Source organism: Nematolebias whitei, chromosome 11 (genome assembly GCF_014905685.2).
Source record: "Nematolebias whitei isolate Nwh7 chromosome 11, NemWhi1, whole genome shotgun sequence".
Classification (NCBI taxonomy): domain Eukaryota; kingdom Metazoa; phylum Chordata; class Actinopteri; order Cyprinodontiformes; family Rivulidae; genus Nematolebias; species Nematolebias whitei.
The window spans coordinates 19414412-19437872 of record NC_056508.1 but is presented as its reverse complement, the minus strand read 5'-3'; the positions used below and the strand labels follow the sequence as shown (position 1 = coordinate 19437872).

General features: G+C 37.6%; 1 protein-coding gene across 1 annotated transcript; it reads right to left on the bottom strand.

Annotated features, from left to right (window-relative positions):
• Positions 1 to 7994: 7994 nt before the first annotated feature.
• cdh26.1 (cadherin 26, tandem duplicate 1) lies at positions 7995 to 22808 on the bottom strand. The gene is made up of 19 exons (XM_037683980.1): positions 22747 to 22808; positions 18429 to 18491; positions 18244 to 18336; positions 18021 to 18167; positions 17789 to 17936; positions 17350 to 17519; positions 17123 to 17251; positions 16856 to 17041; positions 16458 to 16729; positions 13199 to 13344; positions 12892 to 13119; positions 12585 to 12806; positions 12062 to 12180; positions 11900 to 11971; positions 11193 to 11255; positions 10611 to 10685; positions 9742 to 9780; positions 9542 to 9613; positions 7995 to 8871 (listed from the first exon to the last, which is right to left on the bottom strand). The coding sequence occupies exons 1-19, from the start codon at positions 22771 to 22773 to the stop codon at positions 8662 to 8664; spliced, it is 2481 nt and encodes an 826-aa protein (XP_037539908.1). The 5' UTR covers positions 22774 to 22808; the 3' UTR covers positions 7995 to 8661.
• Between the last annotated feature and the right edge of the window lie 653 nt (positions 22809 to 23461).

The following is a 23461-nucleotide window of genomic DNA, read 5'->3' as shown; positions in this document are numbered from 1 at the left end:
TCTTGAAAGTTATATTTATAACCTATACAAGCACATGAGGACTCTTTTATTTTTTTAACAAAAACATTTAGTTTTACTTTAGACTGGTGCTCCATATTCCTTTTACATGATAACCAATCCCTAGAATGTATTTTGGTGAGTAGTTTACTCAACTAAATGTATATTTTATTTAAATATTTTGTTAGTTATATTGTTTATAGTTACTTTATGTTGACATATTTGGCACTGAAGCAAGACAGTTTGTCTTTTTTACTGACAGACCCAAATCACTTTGCAGGAAAAAAGGTGTGGATCATGAAAACAGCCTTCACTGGAAACCTGTTAACCTTTCAAATATGCGTTGGCTGAAATTTGTTAAAGATTTTTATTTTTCCTTCTAGTGTACTGTTTAAATATATTCACAGGAAATTTGAACAGTACCTTTTCCAAGACATTTTTATAGAAGTAATAGCAAACTTACTGATTGCATTTGTGGCTAATTTAAAATTTAGCCTTTATTGTATTTATGTCTAATGGAATTTTTTATCGGTACGTTTTAAAAAATTTTTACACTGTAAAACCTAAGACTAAGCCCATATTTATATAATTTAAAAAGCATATTTCTTAATAATGTTTTTTTCTTTTTACTTTTATCTCTTTATTTTCATTTTTATATTAACTCACTATGTGGTGCTCCATTTGAGAGTCTCTAAAACTAGAGTTCAACTCACCCTAGATGCAGTACCATTTTTTGACCAGATGTCGCTGTTAAGTCTTTCCTTTCATCACGTCCGACAAAATTGTTTAGTTTGGATATAAAGAGCAAAATCTCAAATGTGATGTGCACAAGTAAACATTTAGTACTGAAAAGCTGTTCCACATGCATGCAGGCTGCAGAATCAGACATGCACAGCTGACTCCCATTTGTTTCCCCCAAAGCAGGACGTCATAAGCAGGTGAACTGCGCTCATTTGTACAGCCATTTCATTTTTAACATATCAGAGGTTTTGCTCAGAAAAGATTATTTGCTACAAATTCGTACATGGTTGCCTCTCAGCGAGAAGGTTGCTGGATTGAATCCTGACCTTTCTGGGTGGATTTTGGGTCATGGCATTTCTGGGTGGATTTTGGGTCCTGGCATTTCTGGGTGGATTTTTCAGTGCCATCGTGCCGCTCGATGGGGCAACCCAATTTTCAAAAAGAACCTGTCTTATGCCCAGATGTAGCCTCACGAAAATGGAAACTGGTACCTCACATACGGTATTTTTCAAGTTATCATGCTCACAACACAGTTGGACATTTACAGCGGCAGCCATCTTGAATTTTGGCATGGCACCCCAATTTTCAAGAGGAACCTATTTTACACCTAGGTGTAGGTGTGACCTCTAGCGGGCCACTAGCTCAAAACCAAACCATTAGAAACAGACTTCATGAGGGTGGCCTGAGGGCCTGACATCTTCTAGTGGGCCCTGAACTCACTGGCTGGCACAGTGGCGTTCAACTGGCATTTGCCAGGAAACATCAGAATTTAGGTCCGGCACCCTGTTCATTGACAAGCGTACCAAATAGCCATTCTCCAAAATCAAAATGTCCTGACTGACTTGCCTGTTTCAAGCCAATAGGATCAGGTGGATAAATAGTGCAGAGAGCTGCCCTTTTTATATCTGATGTCATGATCGTCACAATACACTCCAACATGTGCTATGCAGAGCTTCCCCTTTCATTATACAAACAGGGCGCCCCGACCCATCAACAGAACCTAGCGCCCTAGATAGATGGATGGATGGATGGATCATCATGAAGCGTTAACACGTTGCCAAACTGTATTAATACTGCGCCACTGCATACTGACACCTGCTGGAACTTAAAGACCCCTACAGGCAACTTATTTGACAGACTCAGCGGACACTGATTTGATGACCTACTATATACAATAATGTAATTTAAGTCATTGTATTTTATATTATTTCATATTTTCATTTAAATTTAAAATATCTTTGATATTTTTAGATACAGTCAATAAATAATGTGAACATGTATCATAACGTGAAAATATAAGTGAATGTGTTGTGAATGAGGATGCTTGTGGACTGGGATTGCTTTTTTTATTATTTTTATTATAATCTTTATTAAAAAAAAGTAATAAATAAGCTGAGGGGCTGGCAGTTCTTCAGGATGAAATTCAGCAGAGCCTCATTCATCATCTGCTTCCTGGAAGCTTGATGGTTAGAAATGAAATAAAGAATAAATTAATAGGAATTAATTATCAGTAAAGCAACTGAGTAAGTTGTAGAATGGTTGTATACCTGAGTTTACCCTGGATATATCTGATACTTCATTCTCATGCCTGGCACTATCATTCAGTGATCTATATTTTTTCTCCAAAAAAAAGCCATATTGACAGATCAAAGTGTCATGATGGTTGGTTTTTAAAGGTAGAACCCAAGGATGCAGGCAGGACTCGGTAGACTCGGTGGTAAAATAACAAGACACTTTGAATAACACAAAAATAAACGGCTGTCGAGGCAGCAAAACTTACACGTAGAAAATCACAAGGAGGCACTCAGGAAAACATCAGGGACTCAGGAGGATTACCAGGGGAATACAAGACGATGCCCAGACCAGGAATAACACTAAGACACAGACTTATATACAAACACTGATGAGGACAAAACACCTGTCAGGCTCACAGGTGTGGGAAAAGGGAAATCGCACGAGAGGAAACAGGACAGAGACACACCACTAGGGGCAATATCACCACACAAAGTCAAGGGGAGAGCTGCGATATCACCCCGAGTCACTCAAATAAAATTAAAAAAAAAAAGAAAGAAAATACCCACCTATGAACAAAAAAGAAACACAGCCAGCACATTATCTGTTTAAACAAAATGTACATTAGTACTGAGATGAGAGGAAGCTGTGGTGCATGTCCTTGACTTTCTTCATGTTGTATTTGTATTTTGTTGTCGCAGCCACACTGAGACATTCAAGATGGGCATGGGTCAGTCGGTTTCTCTGTTTTTGCTTCATAGTCTTCATGGTTGAAAATGTTGACTCACAGGTGTAAAAAAATTCAGCTTTTATTACCCCAATCCCATGAAGAAAACACAAGTCAACAATAACAACGAATACCAAAGTCCATGCTCAACAATGAATATGCTGTTATATGTGTACGGATGAAGATGCCCCCTTCACATTTCCACCTGCCCCCCATGTAGCCATGCCTAGAACCGGCCCTGTAAGATGCTCCTACTTCCTTCACTACATATGACAGAAAGTGCAGAGACGTGCACGACCTGTAATGATCAGCTGATGCATCTGAGGTTAACAGGACTTTTTTTTTTTTACTTCTTCCGGCCGGTTGGACCTTCCTCCTCCTCATCAAGTAGATTAACACATTATATTGTGGATTCTTATTTAGATCTCTTTGCGCTGTATGATTCATGAAACCGCATCATAGAAGCCCGATTCGACAAGCGCAATTATTGCGTAATGAGCCAGCACGTTTTAAAAATGTACTGGCTGTGCTGGTGTATTGTTGTAACCTGTCACGAGACGAGAGCCACCATAAAGCATGGCGAGCCGCATGTGGCTCGGGGAGCCTCAGCATTGAGGGGGTGGATTTATTTAACTATGAAAGTTCTGTCGAACAAATGCGACATTTAACCTGCAGAAAATAATATGAATGGTAAACTAAGATAGACGTTGAAATGAATTTGAATTCAGATAGATCTAAGAACAGACAACAAGGAAATTAAAACAAATAGCTTATTTTCCGATACGAGATCAAAATGGTCCCACACGACAGAAACCTTTTTGGTTTGAGGCTGCTTCATAGTTCTTGATGAATTTAATGATGACCAGCAAAAGATCAAAGATTCTTTTGGCAGATGCATCCCATTGACAGATACGCTTATAAGCACAGTTTGATGCGTCAGTGTCCGTTCGAAACAGCTCCTGTATCGGTCCCGTGACTTTCTAATAATAGATAGATCGATTTATTTTAAACTATGCAAAACTACATTTGTGTTTTTGTCATGATCTGGCAACATGTGTGTTGAACCCACGTGCAGGAAGGCTACAGGAGACTCCAGTTAAAAGTTTAAGTACCGGTAAGAATTTATTTTCAAACCACAAATTCAAAATGCTAACAGTGCAGCTAACTTACTTTGTTTTGAAGTACAGGACGGGAGACAGATCATAACACCATAGAAGGACAATCCAGAGACAAATGACAAGACACAAAGTAGCTGAATATGTGCACATGCTAATGAGGACAAATAACAGACACCTGTGGTGATTGGCATTGGACGCAGGTGAGACAAAGGCTGAACACAAGGAGGAACACTGAGGGGTGAATGAAACAAGAGGAAATAGAAAAGACAGGACAAAACCCAGAAACCCCACAATTTTATTTTATTTTTTATTTTTTTATGTGCCTTTCCTATTTGTTTGTGTCCAATGAAGGCATGTTGCAAAAAGTAGCTAAGCTTAAAAAACAGTTTACCTTAATATGTATATAATTTGTACAAAAATAATTTTGTATATTTTACACTGTGCACCACACCTTCACTGCATCTGGCACCATCGCTTGAAAACCGGTATTTCCACTTCTGCTTGGTTTTCTGATGAGCCTCCATTGTTATCATCTGCCACTTTTAGAGTTTACAAAGTAACGCCATCAAGGTTTTCTTTGCATCAAATAAACTTAAACACCCTTAAAATATTTTAACAAATAATATAGGATAAGCTGCAGTCATGAACTTTACGGAAAGTGTTCACGAATTGACTTTTAATGCTCTCCTGCTGGTTTGCGTAAAACTACTTTCCATTCATAAAATAAACTGCTGCTTTCTTAAAAACATAATTTGAAAGTGATTAAACTATTATATTGAAAGTGTAAAACGACCTAAAAAAGGAACGTGCTGTTTGGCTACTTGTATTGATCCTCCTCCCCTGCTCGACAGGGGAGAAAGAAGCATCGCTCTGTCATTCAAACTATTTCTGTGGAGGAAAACAAAACAAAAGTAAAAAGACAGTGCCCGATGAGATCAAGGTGGCTAGTCAAAACAAATTAAACCTGGCTGTTTCTCAAGACCAGACAGACAAGTTAAAACATAGCATACGCTAACAAAAAACGAAGTATGAGCTAAAGCTGGGAGTGAAAAAATCCCCAAAGGCAGAATGTAGTTTTGTACTGAGTAAAGTTCATATTTTAATTATGTCAAGCCTCAGCTTGTCTTTAGATGCCCTACTGCAGATAAAAGGTTTGGATCAAGGTGGATATAATCCCTGTTCACGGTTAAAAGTGCACCGTGCTACAGAAAATAACAAGCACAAGTTCTGCTGAACTGCACATTCAGGTCTTTCCATCACTGTCAGTGCTTTTATCTGACAAGTCAGTGCAGTTGAGTCTAATCACAATTATGTTTAACTTCTGAAAGCAGAGAGTGGCTGTAACTGAAAGTTTTTTAATTCAAGATACTGGAAAACAGCACGTTCGTGATGAATTTTAGAAGCGTTAATACTTCCAGGAGCTGTCGTTATTACAGCCTGGTGGTTTTTCAGACCAGAACAAGACCAGAACAAAAACAGTCATGCTTGTTTACACATAGCCCTTCAGTTAAATATACAATACACATACAGCATGTGCTTTTAGGCTATAGGAAAATTTATTAAGACACAAAAAAACGTGCAAATTCAAGAAAAACTTTTTGCCATTGCTTTTTGCAGAAACCATAATTTTTTTAAATGAGACACAAATTCATTCAACCTTTATTTAGACAGGTAAATCACATTGGAGGACTCATTTACAAGAGAGACCTGATTTCATCAAAGATGACAACAATGGACAACAGTGACAACAATAAACAGTTATAAAAAGTCATACTCCAGTTTTTTTTTTTTTTAAACAAATAGGATGGCTAAAAAATGTAACAAAAAACAGCTAGATTCTAAGGTTCTAAAATTGTCATTCCTTACTGATAAAATTAATTTATTTTATTTGCAAAGTGAAATCTGTGTCATTGTTTCAAGTTGACACAAGTCACTTTTTCATTTACTGTATTTTTCTTTGTATAAGTTGCAGTTTTTTGCATAATTTACATGCTCTGCGACTTATAGGCTGAAGCAACTTACTTATGGATTTTTTACCATATTTATAAACCATTTTTTGGCTGAGATATGACCGTTTCCATTCATTCTGACTGAAAAAAAATTGAGCAGTACCACCTTCAGGCACTTGATGGCAGCAGAGTAGTAATAGTTGTATAGCATGCTGTTGTATCATGCAATAGGTAAATGTGGCTATAATGACAAATTCAAAAAAGTTCAAGACATAAACAACTGGACTTTATTTATTATACTATACTTTATACTGTATTGTTTTTGTCTTGAATTTTTTTGAATTTACCATGTCCTAGATGACCGAGAATCTTCTCCAGCTTTTAATGGCTCAATCAGCCTGCCATAGTCCCCCCACCTTCATTCTGCTCACTGCTTGGAACCGTCAAAATAGCTGCACCGCCCTGACGAAATGCAGCTGATTTGACCATTAAAGTTAATTTATTAAGCAAATGTTAGACTGAGACACACCTTTGCTATAATTTCGAGCAAATAAATAATTATTTAAAGTGGTTATCTTGTTAAATTTGAAAGAAATGCAGCGGCTGGTCTAGCTGCGTGTGCCTGCTTCGCAGCACCGCGGCAGCGAAACCGTTTTTGAAATGCAGCTGATTTGACCATTAAAGTGCATTTCTTAAGGAATAGCTCAATTGAGCCACACCTTTACTCTAATTTCCAGCAAACAAATAATTGTTTTTAGGTGTTAATCTTGTTAAATTCTTGTTAAAGTCCTCCCGTGCACGCTCCCGCCATTTGGCAGCCCATCGATTTTTGGCACAACACCGGCTCACATTTCCGGGTTCGGCCCACATTTCCGGATTGTCAGAGGTGACACATAATAGATGCGACGTATACGGCGAAGCGACATATTTATGGATTTTTCCACTTCATTAGACAAATATGGACTGATGCGACTTATATGGCGGTGCGACGTGTACAGTGGAAAATACGGTATTCTTGACGTCATGAAAAGTTCATTACTTGGCTATAAGCTTTGAACTGGAACAGTATTTGGAGTAAAACAACATATTTAATAGGTTCACTAGAAGTCGCAGTGCTTATTAACTGAAAACATTTCCGATCAACTGACCACGCTGCAACTCTGCAGAAAGCTCCATTTTTTTTGAAAGCCTCTTTCTGCCTTGTGTATAATTTTTGCGCATGCGGCTTCATCCCACCACGTCAGTAAGACATCTTTGTCTATGAATGGTTGACACTAAAGCTACATTCTCAAGAGACAATGATTGAAACCATGAGAGAAATGTAGTTAACACACCCTGCATGTTCTTATGTTCTGCCAAGTTTGCAGTACAAAACAAATAAAAAACACAGAAAAAGAAAAAGAATTGGGTAAATGCAAGCAATGAGCAGGAGCTTCATAGTTAGCATGCCATTTGTTTGCTGCTTATTTTAAATGTCCAAAAGTAGAATGTAAACTCTCGCATGAACTTGATACGTTTGCATTCAAAGATTGCAATGAGTACATTTTAGCAATGTTGAATGGATAATACTAGACTAAAAATGTTCTTTTATAAAACACATTTTAGGGAAGGGAAGTCAGAGACTGTCATCACTGTATGTTTCCATACAATGTTAGTTCTCTGCATTTAACCCATATCACCTGAGATACACCCAGGTGGAGCAGTGGGCAGCTATGTAAGCGCCCGGGAGCAATTAGGGATTGGGCATCTTGCTCATGGACACCATGACATGTAGGATTGGCTGGAAGTTGAACCATGACTTTATTTCATTAATCTTTATTTAAGCAGGCAAATCCCAGATCACAGATCTCTTTTGCGAGGGAGGCCTGGGCCTGAAGGCAGACTAACATACATGTTTTGACTTTCTGGTCCCAAGTCGGCTGCCCTTACCTCTACCCCATCTCAGCCCCCAAAAAGACAAGAAGTCCAAAGATGCTTATAAACAAAAGTGATTTATTTGTTTTTTAGATCTGCAGTTAACTTCTCACCATTGTTTCGTTAAACACTAAATCACGAACAACCAACGTTTACTGTTTGTGGAAATAGCCAATTTTGGTTCCTGATTGTTTGACTTTAGCCAATGAAATCTAGGCTTGTGCTCCTTACAAACCCTTTATAATTGCAGTTCTGGAGATGTGCATGCAGAGACCTTAAATTTTACATGTTATAAAATACCCCAGTTTATACAAGTGTCCTTCCCTTACAGTAAATGTCAAAATAATGTCCTGGCAGAACCACCAAAGCTCAAAATAGTTCTCTATTAAGGTGTCACTTATGCGCCGTGTCTCAGGAAAACAGAAAACGAGCAAACACATCCAGTTACTGAGAAAATCCAACCTTTTAGAATCACCGAAGCATGACATGCTGTACAGAATTCATGTTTCATGGATAGGTGCAAATATACAATACAATACAAAATGTTGCATGTTTAAGTCCATATTTTACAAAAAGCACAAGTGTATAATCCAGCCAGTTTGGTGTTTTGCTTTTTAAAGAGTCCCGTTGAATCAGTCCATATCTGCAATCAGAAACTAGGAGGGAAGAGTTGACATTCAAGTTTCCATGCGAGCCGTGCCTTTTACTGCTGCATGTTCTTAGAATGCGTAGAGATCTCTCCCAAGATCTTGAACTTTGGACCAAGATTATCCAAAAAGTGCAAATCATCCTCCTGGTTATTGAGCGACAGCTGGTCCAGCGACTGGCATATGCTGCCCTTCCCCTCATATACATAACTGAACGGTTTGTCCACCATGAAATATGGGTCGTCTTCACTTATAGCATAAACTCTCTGTATGATTTAAGAGTGAAAAAAGCAATATTTAGATATTTTTTCTGTTTGATTGCAGTGTTGTATTCTAGGGGTGCACTGATTTATTGGCCCCGATTTCCTTAATTTTGGGAACTCAGAAATCGGCCAATACTTGCACGAGAAAACAATTTTACCGATTTTTTAGTTTTAACAACAATTGTCTGAACTTCATTTATATTTCCAGTTAAAACAAGTTTGGATTGTTTCTAGGAAATATTTCAAGGGTCTGTTTTTCAGTAAAATAATATTAGAAAATTTAAGGTGCATTGTGACCTTATAACACCTGACAGTGTCGTTTATAAAACAAAATCGGTATCGGCCAAAATCGGAATCGGCAGTTCAGGCTTTTTGGAAATCAGTGATCTGCCAGAAAACTGCAATCGGTGCACCCCTATTATTCTTAATTTTCTATTTTTAATTCATTGCCTAATGCTGAGGCTGTTAAACTGCCTGACCTTAATGATTAAGCTGTCATTCTTATGAATATGGACTTCTAAAACGTTATGATAATGTTTTATCTCATTCCTGACGATTTCACTTCGATCTATTTGCTCTTTGACAGTCGGATCACAAACAGTGTCTTATCTGGCCTTCTGGGAGCATGTTCAGTGATGCGATCTGTGTGGTATGTGATGTAAACTTCTCTTACCTGCATGATTTGACTTGCGAGGCGTTGCTCTGACCTTATGCTCAGAGAGCGTTTGTAGAATGAGTTGTTGCCCTGCTGACAGAAACAATGTGATCTTGTATAACCATAACCATAAATGACTATAAATGTACTAGTATGTACTTAACATGCAGTTTACATATTTAGTATAAACTGTGAATATCAATGAAAGCACTGTTTACCTGTACTGTTTGCCTCCTGCTGGCATTCAAGGATGCACTCTGAACAAAGAAAACAAAACTTCAGTTTTGTCTTTAATTAAACATATGGCACTGGAGCCATGATATGCTGCAGTTCTTTTAATGCAAAAGTATTTGATCCCTGCCTCCATGAAAGGTGAGTGATCATGAAAATTCTTGCCTTGTTTTCATGTCTTTGTATGTCGATTGGCAAATATTCTCAAGAAGAAGCTAATGAGTTTTGTTGAAACTTTCCAAATCCCTTAAAATGTACCTCTATAACTGACCATTTTTTGGTGTGAACCTGATTAAAGATGGCCACCACAACTCAGTGGCCTTAATAAACACAAAAAAAAAAGGTTATACCATTGTCAATTTCACAGATAATGAGCTAAAACTTGCAAGGAATGCTTGTTTTATTTACTACTTGTTTTTTCACCATGCACCCCATGTATGTCAATGAGAAAAGGCTAAATATAATGAAAAGACATTATCTTTTTAAATTATTGCATATTTTTATGCAGTAAAAATGATTATGTTTCAAGCTGATGCAGTTTAATATGCATCAGATAAGACCGTTATTATGCAATGCATGTTTTGAATATTCATACATTTTGATGTATGAGTACAGTTAAATCTGTGAGCTGAAAAATGTGTGTGTGTGTGTGTGGGGGGGGGGGGGGGGGGTTGCCAAAGATGATAAAAACAAGAAAAAAAAATGCAAAAACAAAAAATCATGTTGCTGCACCATCTTGTGGACTTAGACCAGCAGTGAACCAGAGCAATGAAGCTCCATTAATACCATACGAAACCCACAATTGTAAGAAAGGTCAAATGAGGCTGAAAATGTAATTACAGCAATAACCACTCACTCTGGATGGCCCCTCGTAGCTTCTATGAGACCCTCGTTGTTGCCGCAAGCTTTTGGATTGCATGTTATAGGTATTCTGTTGGCATATAAATAGTAAGGGTAAATCACAGTGAAAGTTGACAGTGTACAATAAGCCCTACTTCCTGAGAGATGTGCATGTAAATGGTAAATGGACTGTACTTATACAGCACCTTTCTATCTGATCAAGATACTCAAAGTACTTTACAACACAATCTGTGTCCTCATTTACCCATTCATACAGCTCTCTACTATTAATGTAAAATAACAATCAGTGCTTTATCACATTCATACACTGATGGGACACACATGAGAGGCAATGAGGGGTTCAGTGTCTTGATTAGGGACACTTTGGCATGTGACTGTTGGTGGAATTGAACCCCCAACTCTTGCATTGGAGGATGACTGCTGTAACCACTCAGCCACAGCCGCCCCTGTATGTACCATGCATTGATTTACTGTGGACATTTTTCCAAGGCAAAACGATGCAATGCTTTTGTTGTTGTTGTTATTTTTTCTCTGTTCAAACTTTGATATAAAGCAGTGTTTAAAGTGGGTTACTCACAAAGTTGTGTATGGAGCTGTAGGTCTCCACATTATTAATCAGCCCTGGGGCGGTCTCAGTTTTCTAGGTTAGCAAAACAAAATAATAAATCATACAGTCAAACTTATTTTATATAAAAAAGGTTCGACAGGTTTAGACATGGAAAATTGCACATAAAAAATAAATGCTTGTTTTTGAATCACACCCTGTTATTATATGTAAATATAGGCCTATTGCAACAAAAATTGCATGTAATCTTCTCATTGACCTTTATATGTTCAGATGTATCACACACTTTTCTTACATTTAAAGACTACTCCTGCACTTTTTGTCTAAAGGGTGGGAACAACATCTGTTGTAATATTTGTGTTATACCATGCTACTCCTAAACTTCATTATTAAATCCACCTGTTACATGACTCTATGCAAATATTTATATTTATTCTTTCTTCCTTCCTTTCTTTATTTACAACAACCAGAGCCCATATTGTATACCGCTGTCATCTGGGTAGCTAAAGAATATAGTACAACAGATGGATAGATGTCCTTCATTAGTTTATAACATCATCTATTACTTGGTGTTTACTGCAGAATATTTTTCTGCAATATTTCTTCACATTTACCAGTCCTGCTTTTAGACAGTTTAGTGTGCTCTCTATGAAATAACTCTTGTGAAAGTTATACATTTTAGAAAAAGATGAATGGGAATAAAAATAAAGGGGGAATACCTGTGCAAAGCCCTGCTTGAGACCATCTGTCACATTTATAGCACCCGTTGGTGACAGGGGAATGGGTACAGCCTGGCGGAGAATACAGAAAACAATTTACACTGTACTACTTGGCACAGGATTGTCTTATTAATTTGCACGACCACATCACAAGTAGCATACCATGCAAGTAGCGCCCCCTCCTTCTTGGTTGTACTTGATAAGTGTCTGGTTGCCTTCATCCATATCTATGTATTTAAACGTCTGCTTTCCCGTCCAACAACCGATAACAAGCAAAAGTACTGCAGATGCAACAAAGGAACAATGTGTATGTTGTATTTCCCATACATTTAACTTCCATTGTATTTTATTATATAGTATATTCAATAATAATGAAAATTTAATCACACATTTACACTCATCAATGTAGTGATAATAAATTTGTGATTCTTTGTTGAAGACTTTCCTTAAATACCCGTATAAATCTTGTTAAAGTGTTTTGTAAAACATTGCACACATATTTCAGGTCTCTCTTGTAAAAGAGTCCCCGAGGCTCAGTGGGATTAACCTGTCTAAATAAAGGTTGAATGAATTTCTTTTCAAATGCAGGAACATGAACCTGAAGTTGTTGTGTGACACATTTTAAAGAATGATTTCTCATTACACAAAAAAGATATATCATGTGTTCAACATTGGTCGTACTCACACAAAAACAAAAGCACCGAGGAAAGAATGAGTCCAATGCCCGCTCCAGATATGTTTGCTGCGAGTGGGAGTTCTCCACGGCAAACATCGCTTTTATCACAGTCACACAGCACCACTTCCAGGGTCTCATGTCCAATCAGGTTCTGTTTATCTTCAATCACCAGCGGCACAGAGTAGTTACCATAGGGAAGAGTTTTCTTACTAACAAGGCCGCATTCTTCACCTGTTTAACATAGAAAGAGATGTGTCTAGTAGCTCTTCAACTAGATGTTTTTCATCATTAACAATTTAAGGAGTGGTGAACCAACCGTAGGCAGGTTCTAATTTCCAGCGCGCATTCAGAGTTTTATCATTCTCCAAGGTAAAGCTGAAGGGCCCGCTAAATGGCTCGGCATCAGCATCCCTAGCAGGCACCATAATCTTGTTAACTCGGTTTCCACACATGATCAAAGTCTTGTTGACCAGTTTAGGAGTGTTGTCGTTGATGTCCCTGAGGTGAACCTTGATTGTGCATGTACTTGTGGCAGCAGGTACACCTTGGAAGCCACAGCAAGAGGAAAAATGATTTAGTTTAAGTTGTTTGTTAAAATATTATACAGTGAAGCCATCTCCTACCATCATCGATGGCAGCGATAACAATTCTGTAAATATTGTCCTCATCAACATAGGGTGACTCTCGATCCATCCTTGCGACTGTTTTGATATCTCCTGTTTTTTCATCAATAGACACCCAGTTAGCTGGATCAGCGACCAGGACAAACCTGGTTACAGTTGTAAAAATCAGAAAATTAGACAGTTAGCAATGCATATCATCGAGTAAAGTATTTAAAATGATTGTGACATGATATGACCGTGCTGTATTAAATTATTTGTAAAAATATTGCTAGGTTATCATAATTCACCTCACATATAACAGATTCTGTCCAATATGTGGCACTACTATACAGAAATGTTATTGTTTGAAAACTGGGGTATTCACTTTGGTGCTATGCAGTTCTCAGAAATCTCAGAGTAAGAGCAAACGTCCAAGTACGAATAAAATATTTTCATGGATCATTTCAAACCTTTTAACAATTTATTTAAGGTAAGGGGAAAAACTCACAATATAATAGACATCTATAATTCCCTAGAAAACAGGGTTGACTGCTCAGTTTCTGCACACCAACAACCCAGATCAAGTTGCTAATTTCTTTTTTGTACACATTTTTTATCCATTCCCACTTATTTAAGTTGTAAACTACAGGGATGCACGATATTAGATTTTTGGCCAATATCCAATATGCCCATATGTTAAAACCTACTAGACCTACTTACAGAGACTACATAGCTTTCTCTGCTGTGGAATTAAAATACTACATTATTCTGCATGGTCTTTGTCAATTTGGCCTGCTACCAATGCAGATGCCAAAAAGGGGCTAAAAATGATGCAACACTTCAACTTGGATTTTGAATATTTGGATATACTTGGATATTATACACTGCCTGGCCAAAAAAATGTTGCCACCAAAAAAAAGGTCACACACTAATATTTCATTGGACCGCCTTTAGATTCACTGTGGCATTGTTTCGATAAGCTTCTGCAGTGTCACAAGCTCTATTTCCATCCAGTGTTGCATTAATTTTTCACCAAGATCTTGCATTGATGATGGCAGATTCTGACCACTGTGCAAAACCTTCTCTAACACATCCCAAAGATTCTCAACAGGGTTAAGGTCTAGACTCTGTGGTGGCCAATCCTTTTGTGAAAATTATGTCTCATGCTCCTAGAACCACTCTTTCACAATTCGAGCCCGATGAATCCTGCCTGGACTTGTCATCTTGGAATATGCCCGTGCCATCAGGGAAGAAAAAATCCATTGATGGATTAACCTGGTCATTCAGTATATTCAGGTCAGCTGACTTCATTCTTTGAGCACACACTGTTGCTGAATATAGACCTGACCAACTGCAGCAACCCCAGATCATAGCACTGCCCCCACAGGCTTGTACAGTAGGCACTAAGCATGATGGGTGCATCACGTCACCTGCCTCTCTTCTTACCCTGATGTGCCAACACTCTGGAACAGGGTAAATCTGGACTCATCAGACCACATGACCATCTTCCATTGCTCCAGAGTCCAATCTTTATGCTCCCTAGCAAACTGAAGCCTTTTTTTCCAGTTAGCCTCACTGATTAGTGGTTTTCTTAAGACTACACAGCTGTTCAGTCCCAATCCCTTGAGTTCCCTTCACATTGCGCGTGTGGAAATGCTCTTACTTTCACTATTAAACACAGCCCTGAGCACTACTGTTGTTTTTCTTAGATTTGATTTCACCAAACGTTTAAGTGACGGCCGATAACGATCATTCAGGATTTTTTCCGGCCACATTTCTGCCTCGAAGACGATGAGTCCCCACTATCCATCCAGTTTTTAATGATGCGTTGGACAGTTCTTAACCTAATTCTAGTAGTTTCTGAAATCTCCTTAGATGTTTTCTCTGCTTGATGCCAATGATTTGACCCTTCTCAAACAGACTGACATCTTTTCCACGACCACACGATCTGTCTTTCAACATGGTTGTTTAAGAAATGAGAAGCAACTCCAGTTGGAGTTCAATAACTTGTTGCCAGCTGAAAGATAATGCAGTAATTATCCAATAGAAGACTCGTACCTATTTGCTTAGTTAAATACAGATGGTGACTTTTTTTGGCTAGGCATTGTATATCGGTGAGTTATTTTGATGGAATGGTCGATGTCCGATATTTAATCTTAACGCTAATATCGGCCGATACCATGCCGATAATATTGTGCATCCCTAGTAAACTACACATTCATATTGTACGTCAACATGGTTTTCAACTTCTCAGGGTTCATGATGAGTAAATACATTATGTAAGCTGTGGCTTTTACTTTTTCAGATTGTACTGTCTGAAGCCACCCATTATCATTTGAAGGGTGAGCATTGCTTTTAAACTAATGTTCACAGCTCAAAAATTATACAGTATATTGCACAACTTTGATATTTATATTGTAGGTCTCCTTTCCCTTGACACACAAAGCTAGCTAGATGGGTAAATTTGGGTAACTTGTGAACATTTGCACAAAGATGTATTTTCTTCCATTAATGTTGAAGTAACTAATATGCGTTTATTATCTGTCAGGCATAATAGAATTGTGTTCATTTTATGGGATAAGTAGCAGTTGCACAACTATTGCCCATGTGCAGGCCCACCTGAGTCTGAGATTTAGTATCAGTGATCTTGAGGAGGGGAGTGACAAGTGCTTAAATGCCATGAGAAAAAAAAGAAGCCTGTTTACACCCCTGTTCATAAAACTTAAAGGCATTTCTGTTCACATTGAATAACTAAACACTGCAAGTTGTATTTAATTTGAATTAAATTGCATTGTTGGTTTTGTAAGTATTAACAGATAAGTTAAGAACTGTATTTGTCAAATAAACAAAAGGTTTATTTTAACAAAATCTACTTTGTGATATTTTTATATGAAAATAACTGCTGAAGAAATTAAAGAAATCCTTTCAATACCAAAATAACCTAAATGGGCAACCTGCTTTTTGATCTATATGTCTTCTTCCTAATTAGGTAATCTGATAAATGAAACCTGGAATGTTGCTAAATTTGGAGGCATGAAAACAATTTAACCAACAAAAATCTTCTTTCATAGTGTAAAAGTGGAAGAGCTAAATTGGACCTGAACTTGACTCCCTTTGTGGTGGGCCCATGCTCCACCCCTAGAAGTAATGTTTGTATTTTTTAAAAAGGACTTCAAGTAATTCTGATAGCAAACTGACAACCAACCAACCAAACAAGCTCAGTTTGCTATTTTTATTTATTTATTTTTGACTTTAGACATGGAATATAAAGAGGCCATACCTGAACGTTGGGGAGTCAATATCTTGAACTTTTGGAGAGTACAAAACTTCGCCTGGCTCCATTTCCTCTGTCTGGTACACATCGTCTGTATATTTTTCAAACACTGGTGCATCATTGGTGTCAATCATTGTCACTGTGATATTGACTGAATCTTGAGGTGGAAGGTCCTTTGGCTCTTTAATTAATTTATTATCTTTGCAAATACTTAACGATTCAATGTTTTCAACGCCAATTTTCAAGTTTACCAAAGTGTTTTGGTCAAAATTCTTTTCCTGTAGAAAACAAAGAAGTTGAGGTCAGTACAAGTTCATCTGCTGTTTATGTAGTTTTAAATTTAAAGACTGTTGGACTTTTAACTTGCAGTGAACATTTTTTTCTGTTAGATGGATAAAAGTTACCTTGACAACACTCAGAATGCCATCATTTGTTGCTGGGTCAGTTTTAATTTCATAAATTCCTTCCTCGTTGCCACTGATAAAGTGGAATTTGGCACGCCAGCCATCAGTGTTCGGAGTGTCTTTGTCCGTCACCTTAATTCTCAAAAGCTCATCAAACTTGGTCATTTCCAAAGCCTCAACTTTATACTAAAAGACAGAAAAGTTGCATACTTGTGCATAAGTTTAGTATCAAAATTTTAAAAAACACAATAATATATCAATACATGCCTGCCTCTCTGAAAATGTTGGTTGATGACTGTTCGTGTCAATAACGTTGAGCACAATAACGCTAGTGCTGGACAGTGGTGGCTTCCCTTTATCTTTTGCTATAACAGCAATTTTATACTGCTTTGCTTTCTGAAACATGTAAAAAGATTATACTTTAAGTACAGTGCAAAACTGATAGGGAGTCTGCATGTTCGTCAACTTTATATGAATGGGTTACTGAATCTCACATCGTAATCGAAGCATCCTTTGAATTTGAGTCGAGCCATTCTGCCATCAATCTGAAATGCCTCAATGGCGGGCTCAAGTGGGTTTTGTTGACTCACGCTGATCACAACTGTTGAATTAGGGGTGTTTTCCTGATCGTCATCTGTAGCCTCAATCAGTGCATCCAGGTACCCTATGAGAAGGTGACCAAAGGAAGCCAGATAAAGTATATATAAAATAGAAGTACGTGACTGTAGGCAGCAAATTAAAATATGATGTCCAGGTTTGACAACTTTCTTAACTCATGGATAAAATATTATGATGTACAGTAATAAGAATTCTATGAACACTTCAAAATACAAAAATCACATTAAAACGTTTGTTTCTCAAACATTTCACACTCGATGACAGCGTGCTGAAAGCCTGCATACAGTTTAAATATTTACTATATTGTATACTTGCCCTCCTCCGCGTTTTCCTTCACTTGAGCATTTGGCTTAAATTTGATAAATTTAGGTGCATTGTCATTAATGTCCTTTATATCCACATCGAAAGCTAGTTCCTTGTCAAGTCCTGTATCAGTTTCTAAGTTCCAGACATCAAACGTGATCTGTGGAATCAAGTACTCAGGTTAAACAGTTTTCAATGAATACATTTTGTATTATGTATTAATTACCAGCCAGTGTTGGCTCACATGATAGGTTGACTTTTTCTCTCTGTCGATGGGTCTATGCACAAACACATCTCCAGATTTTTCACCAATAGAAAACAGCCCCTGATCTACTCCTTCTCCACTGATTATGAATTTGTAGTTATGCCCTTCAGTCTGGTCATTATACATCTGAAAGAGACATAACTGACATGTGAGTGAGCTGCCACACTGAGTGGTTGTTGTATGGAAACGATGGCTACTTTACCGTAGAAATTTTGTATGGGTAATCCACTTTCATTTCCTCTTCCAAGTCAATTGTTGACAGGACCCATCTTCTTTTGGAGCGCAACAAGAGATCCTAATACAGTGTAAATATAAACCCAACGATTCCTTAAATTTCACTGAGAAGAAAATACAAGAGGAGTTATCTTATAATGATTAAACATTTACCCGTTGACCACGACTGTTGAACTTGCTACCACCACGACTCTCTCCCATGGCTGCCAACGCAACCTACATGCAACAGGAAAAGGAAACAGCGACGTGCATGTTATAGAGCATGTACAGCAAAACTTAATCCAGTGCTCTAACAAAGTTAAATCAGATCCTCTGGACAAATGCAAAAAAAGAAAAAACTAAATGTTTAAATGTTTCGTCTTTAATTCAAAAGACTTCGTCAGTTTGAGGAGCAGCAACAAACTCAGTCTTATAAACAGCACCTTCTCATAGTGGATCAACTAGTTTGCTGGTGACATTCAAAACTAGCTGTTCACATGATAAAGGATTAATCCAGCACTCTTTTATACAGATTTCTCTTTATAGGGGATAATTTACTGCTTTTGTGTTTTTGTCCACACAACTGTCTGGGTTTCCCAAGATTTCTTCTCGTTACCAGTAGTTTATATTTCACATTTATATGGCAGCACGGTGGCGCAACTGGTAGAGCTGCTGTCTCTCAGCGAGAAGGTTGCCAGTTCAAATCCCGGTCCGGAGGCCTTTCTGGGTGGAGTTTGCATGTTCTCTCCATGCATGCGTGGGTTTTCTCCAGGTACTCCAGTTTCCTCCCAAAAACATGCATGTTAGGCTGATTGGTAACTCTAAATTGTCCCTAGGTGTGAGTGAGAGAGTGAATGTTTGTCTCGTTTGTCTCTATGTGTCCCTGTGATGGACTTGCAACCTGTCCAGGGTGTACCCCACCCCTCACACAGTGATTGCTGGACATGGGCACTGGTGACCCCCGTGACCCAAAATGGAAGAAGCGGGTAAAGATAATGGATGGACGGACGGACGGACGGACAGACGGATCACCAATCTGTTGTGACATTATTTTTATAAAACAGAGCAAATCAAAATGCACTGTTGGTACAGGAATGATCTTATTAACGGCCAGGTCACTGCATTCATAGCACACATTTAACCTTTTCAAATATGTTACAGCTAAAATATTTCAACCTGCAGGTTTTTTGACTGATTAAAAATCTACTCCATTTATCCAGGAGTTTTTATTTAGCTTCACGAGCAAGTGTTGCACAGCATATTGTCCAAACCACAATCAGAAAAAACAATGAGTGTATTCTTTCTGTATAAACATAATGGGATTGTGAGTCACACTGATTCAAAAGTTAGAGTTTTTGTTATGATCCTATGTTTTTTTTATTTTTTTATTCCTTTCGCAACTGTTTTATTTAGTTGATTATCGGTAGTCTGTTTTTTTTCTCATTTATCACCTATTTATTTAATAACAACATGCAAAACAATTACAAATCCTATTTTTATTTTACAAAAAAGAGATATAAGAATTATTAGTAGGAAGTGCGTCACCCAACAAATATATTATTTCATCAGTTGAAATTGTTAAAATTTTATGATTTGGTATAGTACTTTACAAGTCATGTATAAAGCTCATAATAAATATTACCCCCAAATATTCAATTAAAATGTGTTAAAAAAGAGAGTCGTTATAACCTTAAGGGAAAGGAAATGTTAGAACTAGTGTGAAGGAGCTGCGTTGTAATTCAGGGAACATGACTGCGGAATTGTCTTGATATCACCATAAAAATTTCTAAAACAATTTATATGTTTAAAAAGATGATTAAGTTAAAGGTGTTGGGAAGGTATAGTACCAGGTGAAGGATACCTGATGTTTTTTGGTTTCCCTTTGGAGATTGTTCAAGTGTAGGTTGTTGTTTGTTTGTAGCTATTTTGTTTTTGTTTTTTTAAATAAGGGGCAGAAATAAGATTTTTTTGTTTCTTCTTTCTGCACCCTTTTCATTCAATTTTTTTCTTCTTTTTGATGAATTTGTTTTATTTTAAATGAATGAATAAATGTGGGGAGAAAAAAAACTTGTTTTCAGGTTTTTCCCGTGTCACTCTTCATTTTATTCCTTCAGCCAGTTCTGCCTCCACTTTCCTTTTCTTTACTGATCATTCATCCATCCATTATCTTTACCTGCTTCTTGCGGTCACGGGGGTCGCTGGGGCCCATGTCCAGCTATCACTGTGTGAGGGGCGGGGTACACCCTGGACATGTCTCCAGTCCATCACAGGGACACATAGAGACAAACGAGACAAACATTCACTCTCTCACTCACACCTAGGGACAATTTAGAGTTACCAATCAGCCTAACATGCATGTTTTTGGTCTGTGGGAGGAAACTGGAGTACCTGGAGAAAACTCATGCATGCACAGAGAGAACATGCAAACTCCACCCAGAAAGGCCCCTGGACCGGGGTTTGAACCAACGACCTGCTCGCTGAGAGGCAGTTGCGCCACCGTGCTGCCCTTTACTGATCATACATTCACTTGTTCTCACTCACTCATCAGTCCGTCATCCTGTTATCCTGTCTCTGTATTGTCAGCTGTTAATATTTTGTTATGCAAGTATGTTTTTGTAAGTGCCCATGTTACAGTCTCCAGACTTGGTCCTTCCACAACACTTCACAGATTTAAAAAAACAGGGGGAAAAAAAAGTGTATTTCCAGGGATTAAATTAAAACTAATATAATCAATAAAATAAAATAAGTGCTTAAATAAAAACCTTGCCGTCAACAGGGTAGCATGTGAGACGATGCTTAAAGATAGAAAATATGTTCTGCTTTTAAACATCGTCTCTCTATAGTTCAGGCAAGATTACAGAATGTATAAGAGAAAATATTTAACAGAACAGACAACAGATGCTTTAATTTCTTAGGTAAAGGGAGAATTGTGTTATAACATTTTGTACAGAATATTTAGATTTGCCAAAACTGAATTTAATTTCAATTCAAAAATAAATAATGAGCAGACCCAAACTGAGTAAGTTTAATATTTACACTTGAATTATGATTTAATTTTTTTTTTTTACTGAAATAATAGGAAATGAAGGCAGGGAAATATTAGCAGTGTCTTAAAACTGCAAATACGCAAATCAGTAAATCTGGGATGTGTAAGAATATCCTTAAATGAGACATAAACCAAATGACGTTTAAGGCGGCCATTCAAATTTTCAGAACAGCATTATACTGAAAGATGTAGAGCTTGTTTTCAATTTTTATTTTCAACTTCTGTCTTGTTTATGTGTTTTCTAAAGTCTAAAATCATCAACTTGCAAAAAGAAAACTAAAGCTGACGTTCATTTAAATAAAAATGTCCCTTTAAAGTCAGAATAAAACATATTGTTAAATTATGTTGGAAAGCCACAGTTTAGGAAAAATGTTCCAAAAGCTAAACTTTACAGGTTCTGTTGTCCGACCACTGACTGTGCAACCCCAGTCAACTTCAACTCAACGCACGGACTGGGGTGGCTCCGCGACATCGTTTGGTTTGTCACACTGAAGAAGTGAAGGTCACAAACAAGGAATTATTTAATTTGTCAGTCTGACTGTCGTTTGAAGTCAGTATTTTCAAAGGACGTTTTTCATCTATCTATTTAATAAAAAAGGTTCACTAAGTTCAAAACCTTGACAACACCTCATTGACACAAACGCACATAATTCCTACTCTGACCGCCTTAGGCTAAGTGTCAACAGGACAGTTAGCAAATTATTTTTAATTAAATATCTGCAAACAGAAGGCCTTTTTACTTGTGTACAGATATGTAAAAAAAACCAGCTAAATAGAAAGTTACAAAGTGCTTAAGATTCCCAAGTTGCAACTATTGTGTTTTATAACCAAGTGTATTTCAGGAACTATTTTGAATTGAATTGAACTGAATTTAGGATGCATGTTTCTTTAAAGATGAAAAGGTATAGGTTAAGGAAGAAAGTTAAACTGGGCAGACAGGGATTACCGGACATCAGGTGTAAAAGTGACCATTAAGAATGCTTTTATTTGTGATTTTTTTTTATACAGAAGGAACCACTTTCTAAGAGTCGAGTAAAACTTGTGGAAGCATAACACCTCGTCACTTGTACAATTATTATTTGAAACACCTCAGCAATAAAGAAAACTATGAGCAAATACTAAGATAAAACCACCAAGGGGTGATGTAAAGATAACTAAAGCGGTTGAGATTCTGAAATCGTAACTAACTCCAAAACAAAAGAACTGCGTTTTACTCATGTTTAGTTCAGAAACTATTAAAGATGCATGCTTCTAGAAAGGTGAAAATGTTTTTAGTATCGTAAAGTTCCTCGGTCCTCGACTTATATTTACATAATATGAAGCACGGAACTAGTTTTACGTTTGCCTTTGCTCAAAGGACATGTCAATTCAAGGATTCAAGGTTCTTTATTTGTCATTCCACCACATGTAAAGAATGGAAATCAAAACGATATATGTAATACCTACCAGCAGAAGCAGAAAAAGGCTCCTCATCGTGGTCCTCTGTGCTTGGTATCCACTACAGGAACATTCTGATCAAGGCAGTGACAGTTGCACTAAGAACCTGGAGAGGCCACGCCCACAATGCCTGCAGGGAGTCGACTGATTGGCTGCTAGGGTAAGAAACAAAGAGGGTTTTTTTGTTTTGGCACAAGTGGAGTAAGACATATTACTGCCAATATTTGCACGGACACTTTGTTTTATCTAAGATCCAAGACCAGATGTTGCGCTTTAACTATGTTTAATTCTGTAGTTCGTGTACTTACTGGAAGTGCTTGATGTGGCTCGGCTCAGGTGTGCACCCTCAGGGTCTGCAGCTCAGGTTACCACAACTTAATGTCAAGGTTACATCACTCGCACAAAGTTAAAAATGTGAAATTCTTTTGTTATTTGAGAAAGTTACATACATTATATTCTAAACTTACCAGTAAACTACACCTTCCTTTGTCAAAGTCAGCTGTCTGCCACCTGCGTTCAGCACATTTTGTTCCTTTTTGACGTACACGTCCTTAAGCTGGAGGTTTGCTGTCTGCAGTTCTGGAGTTGACTCTTCTGCAGCATGTCGTCATTAGGAATGACTGGCTTGAGCAGGACTTCGTCTTATCTTATATCATGTAGTAAGTTCTCAGAATATATATAACACAACGTTAATCAAAGAAAGTGAGGAGTTCTTAGGGTGTAC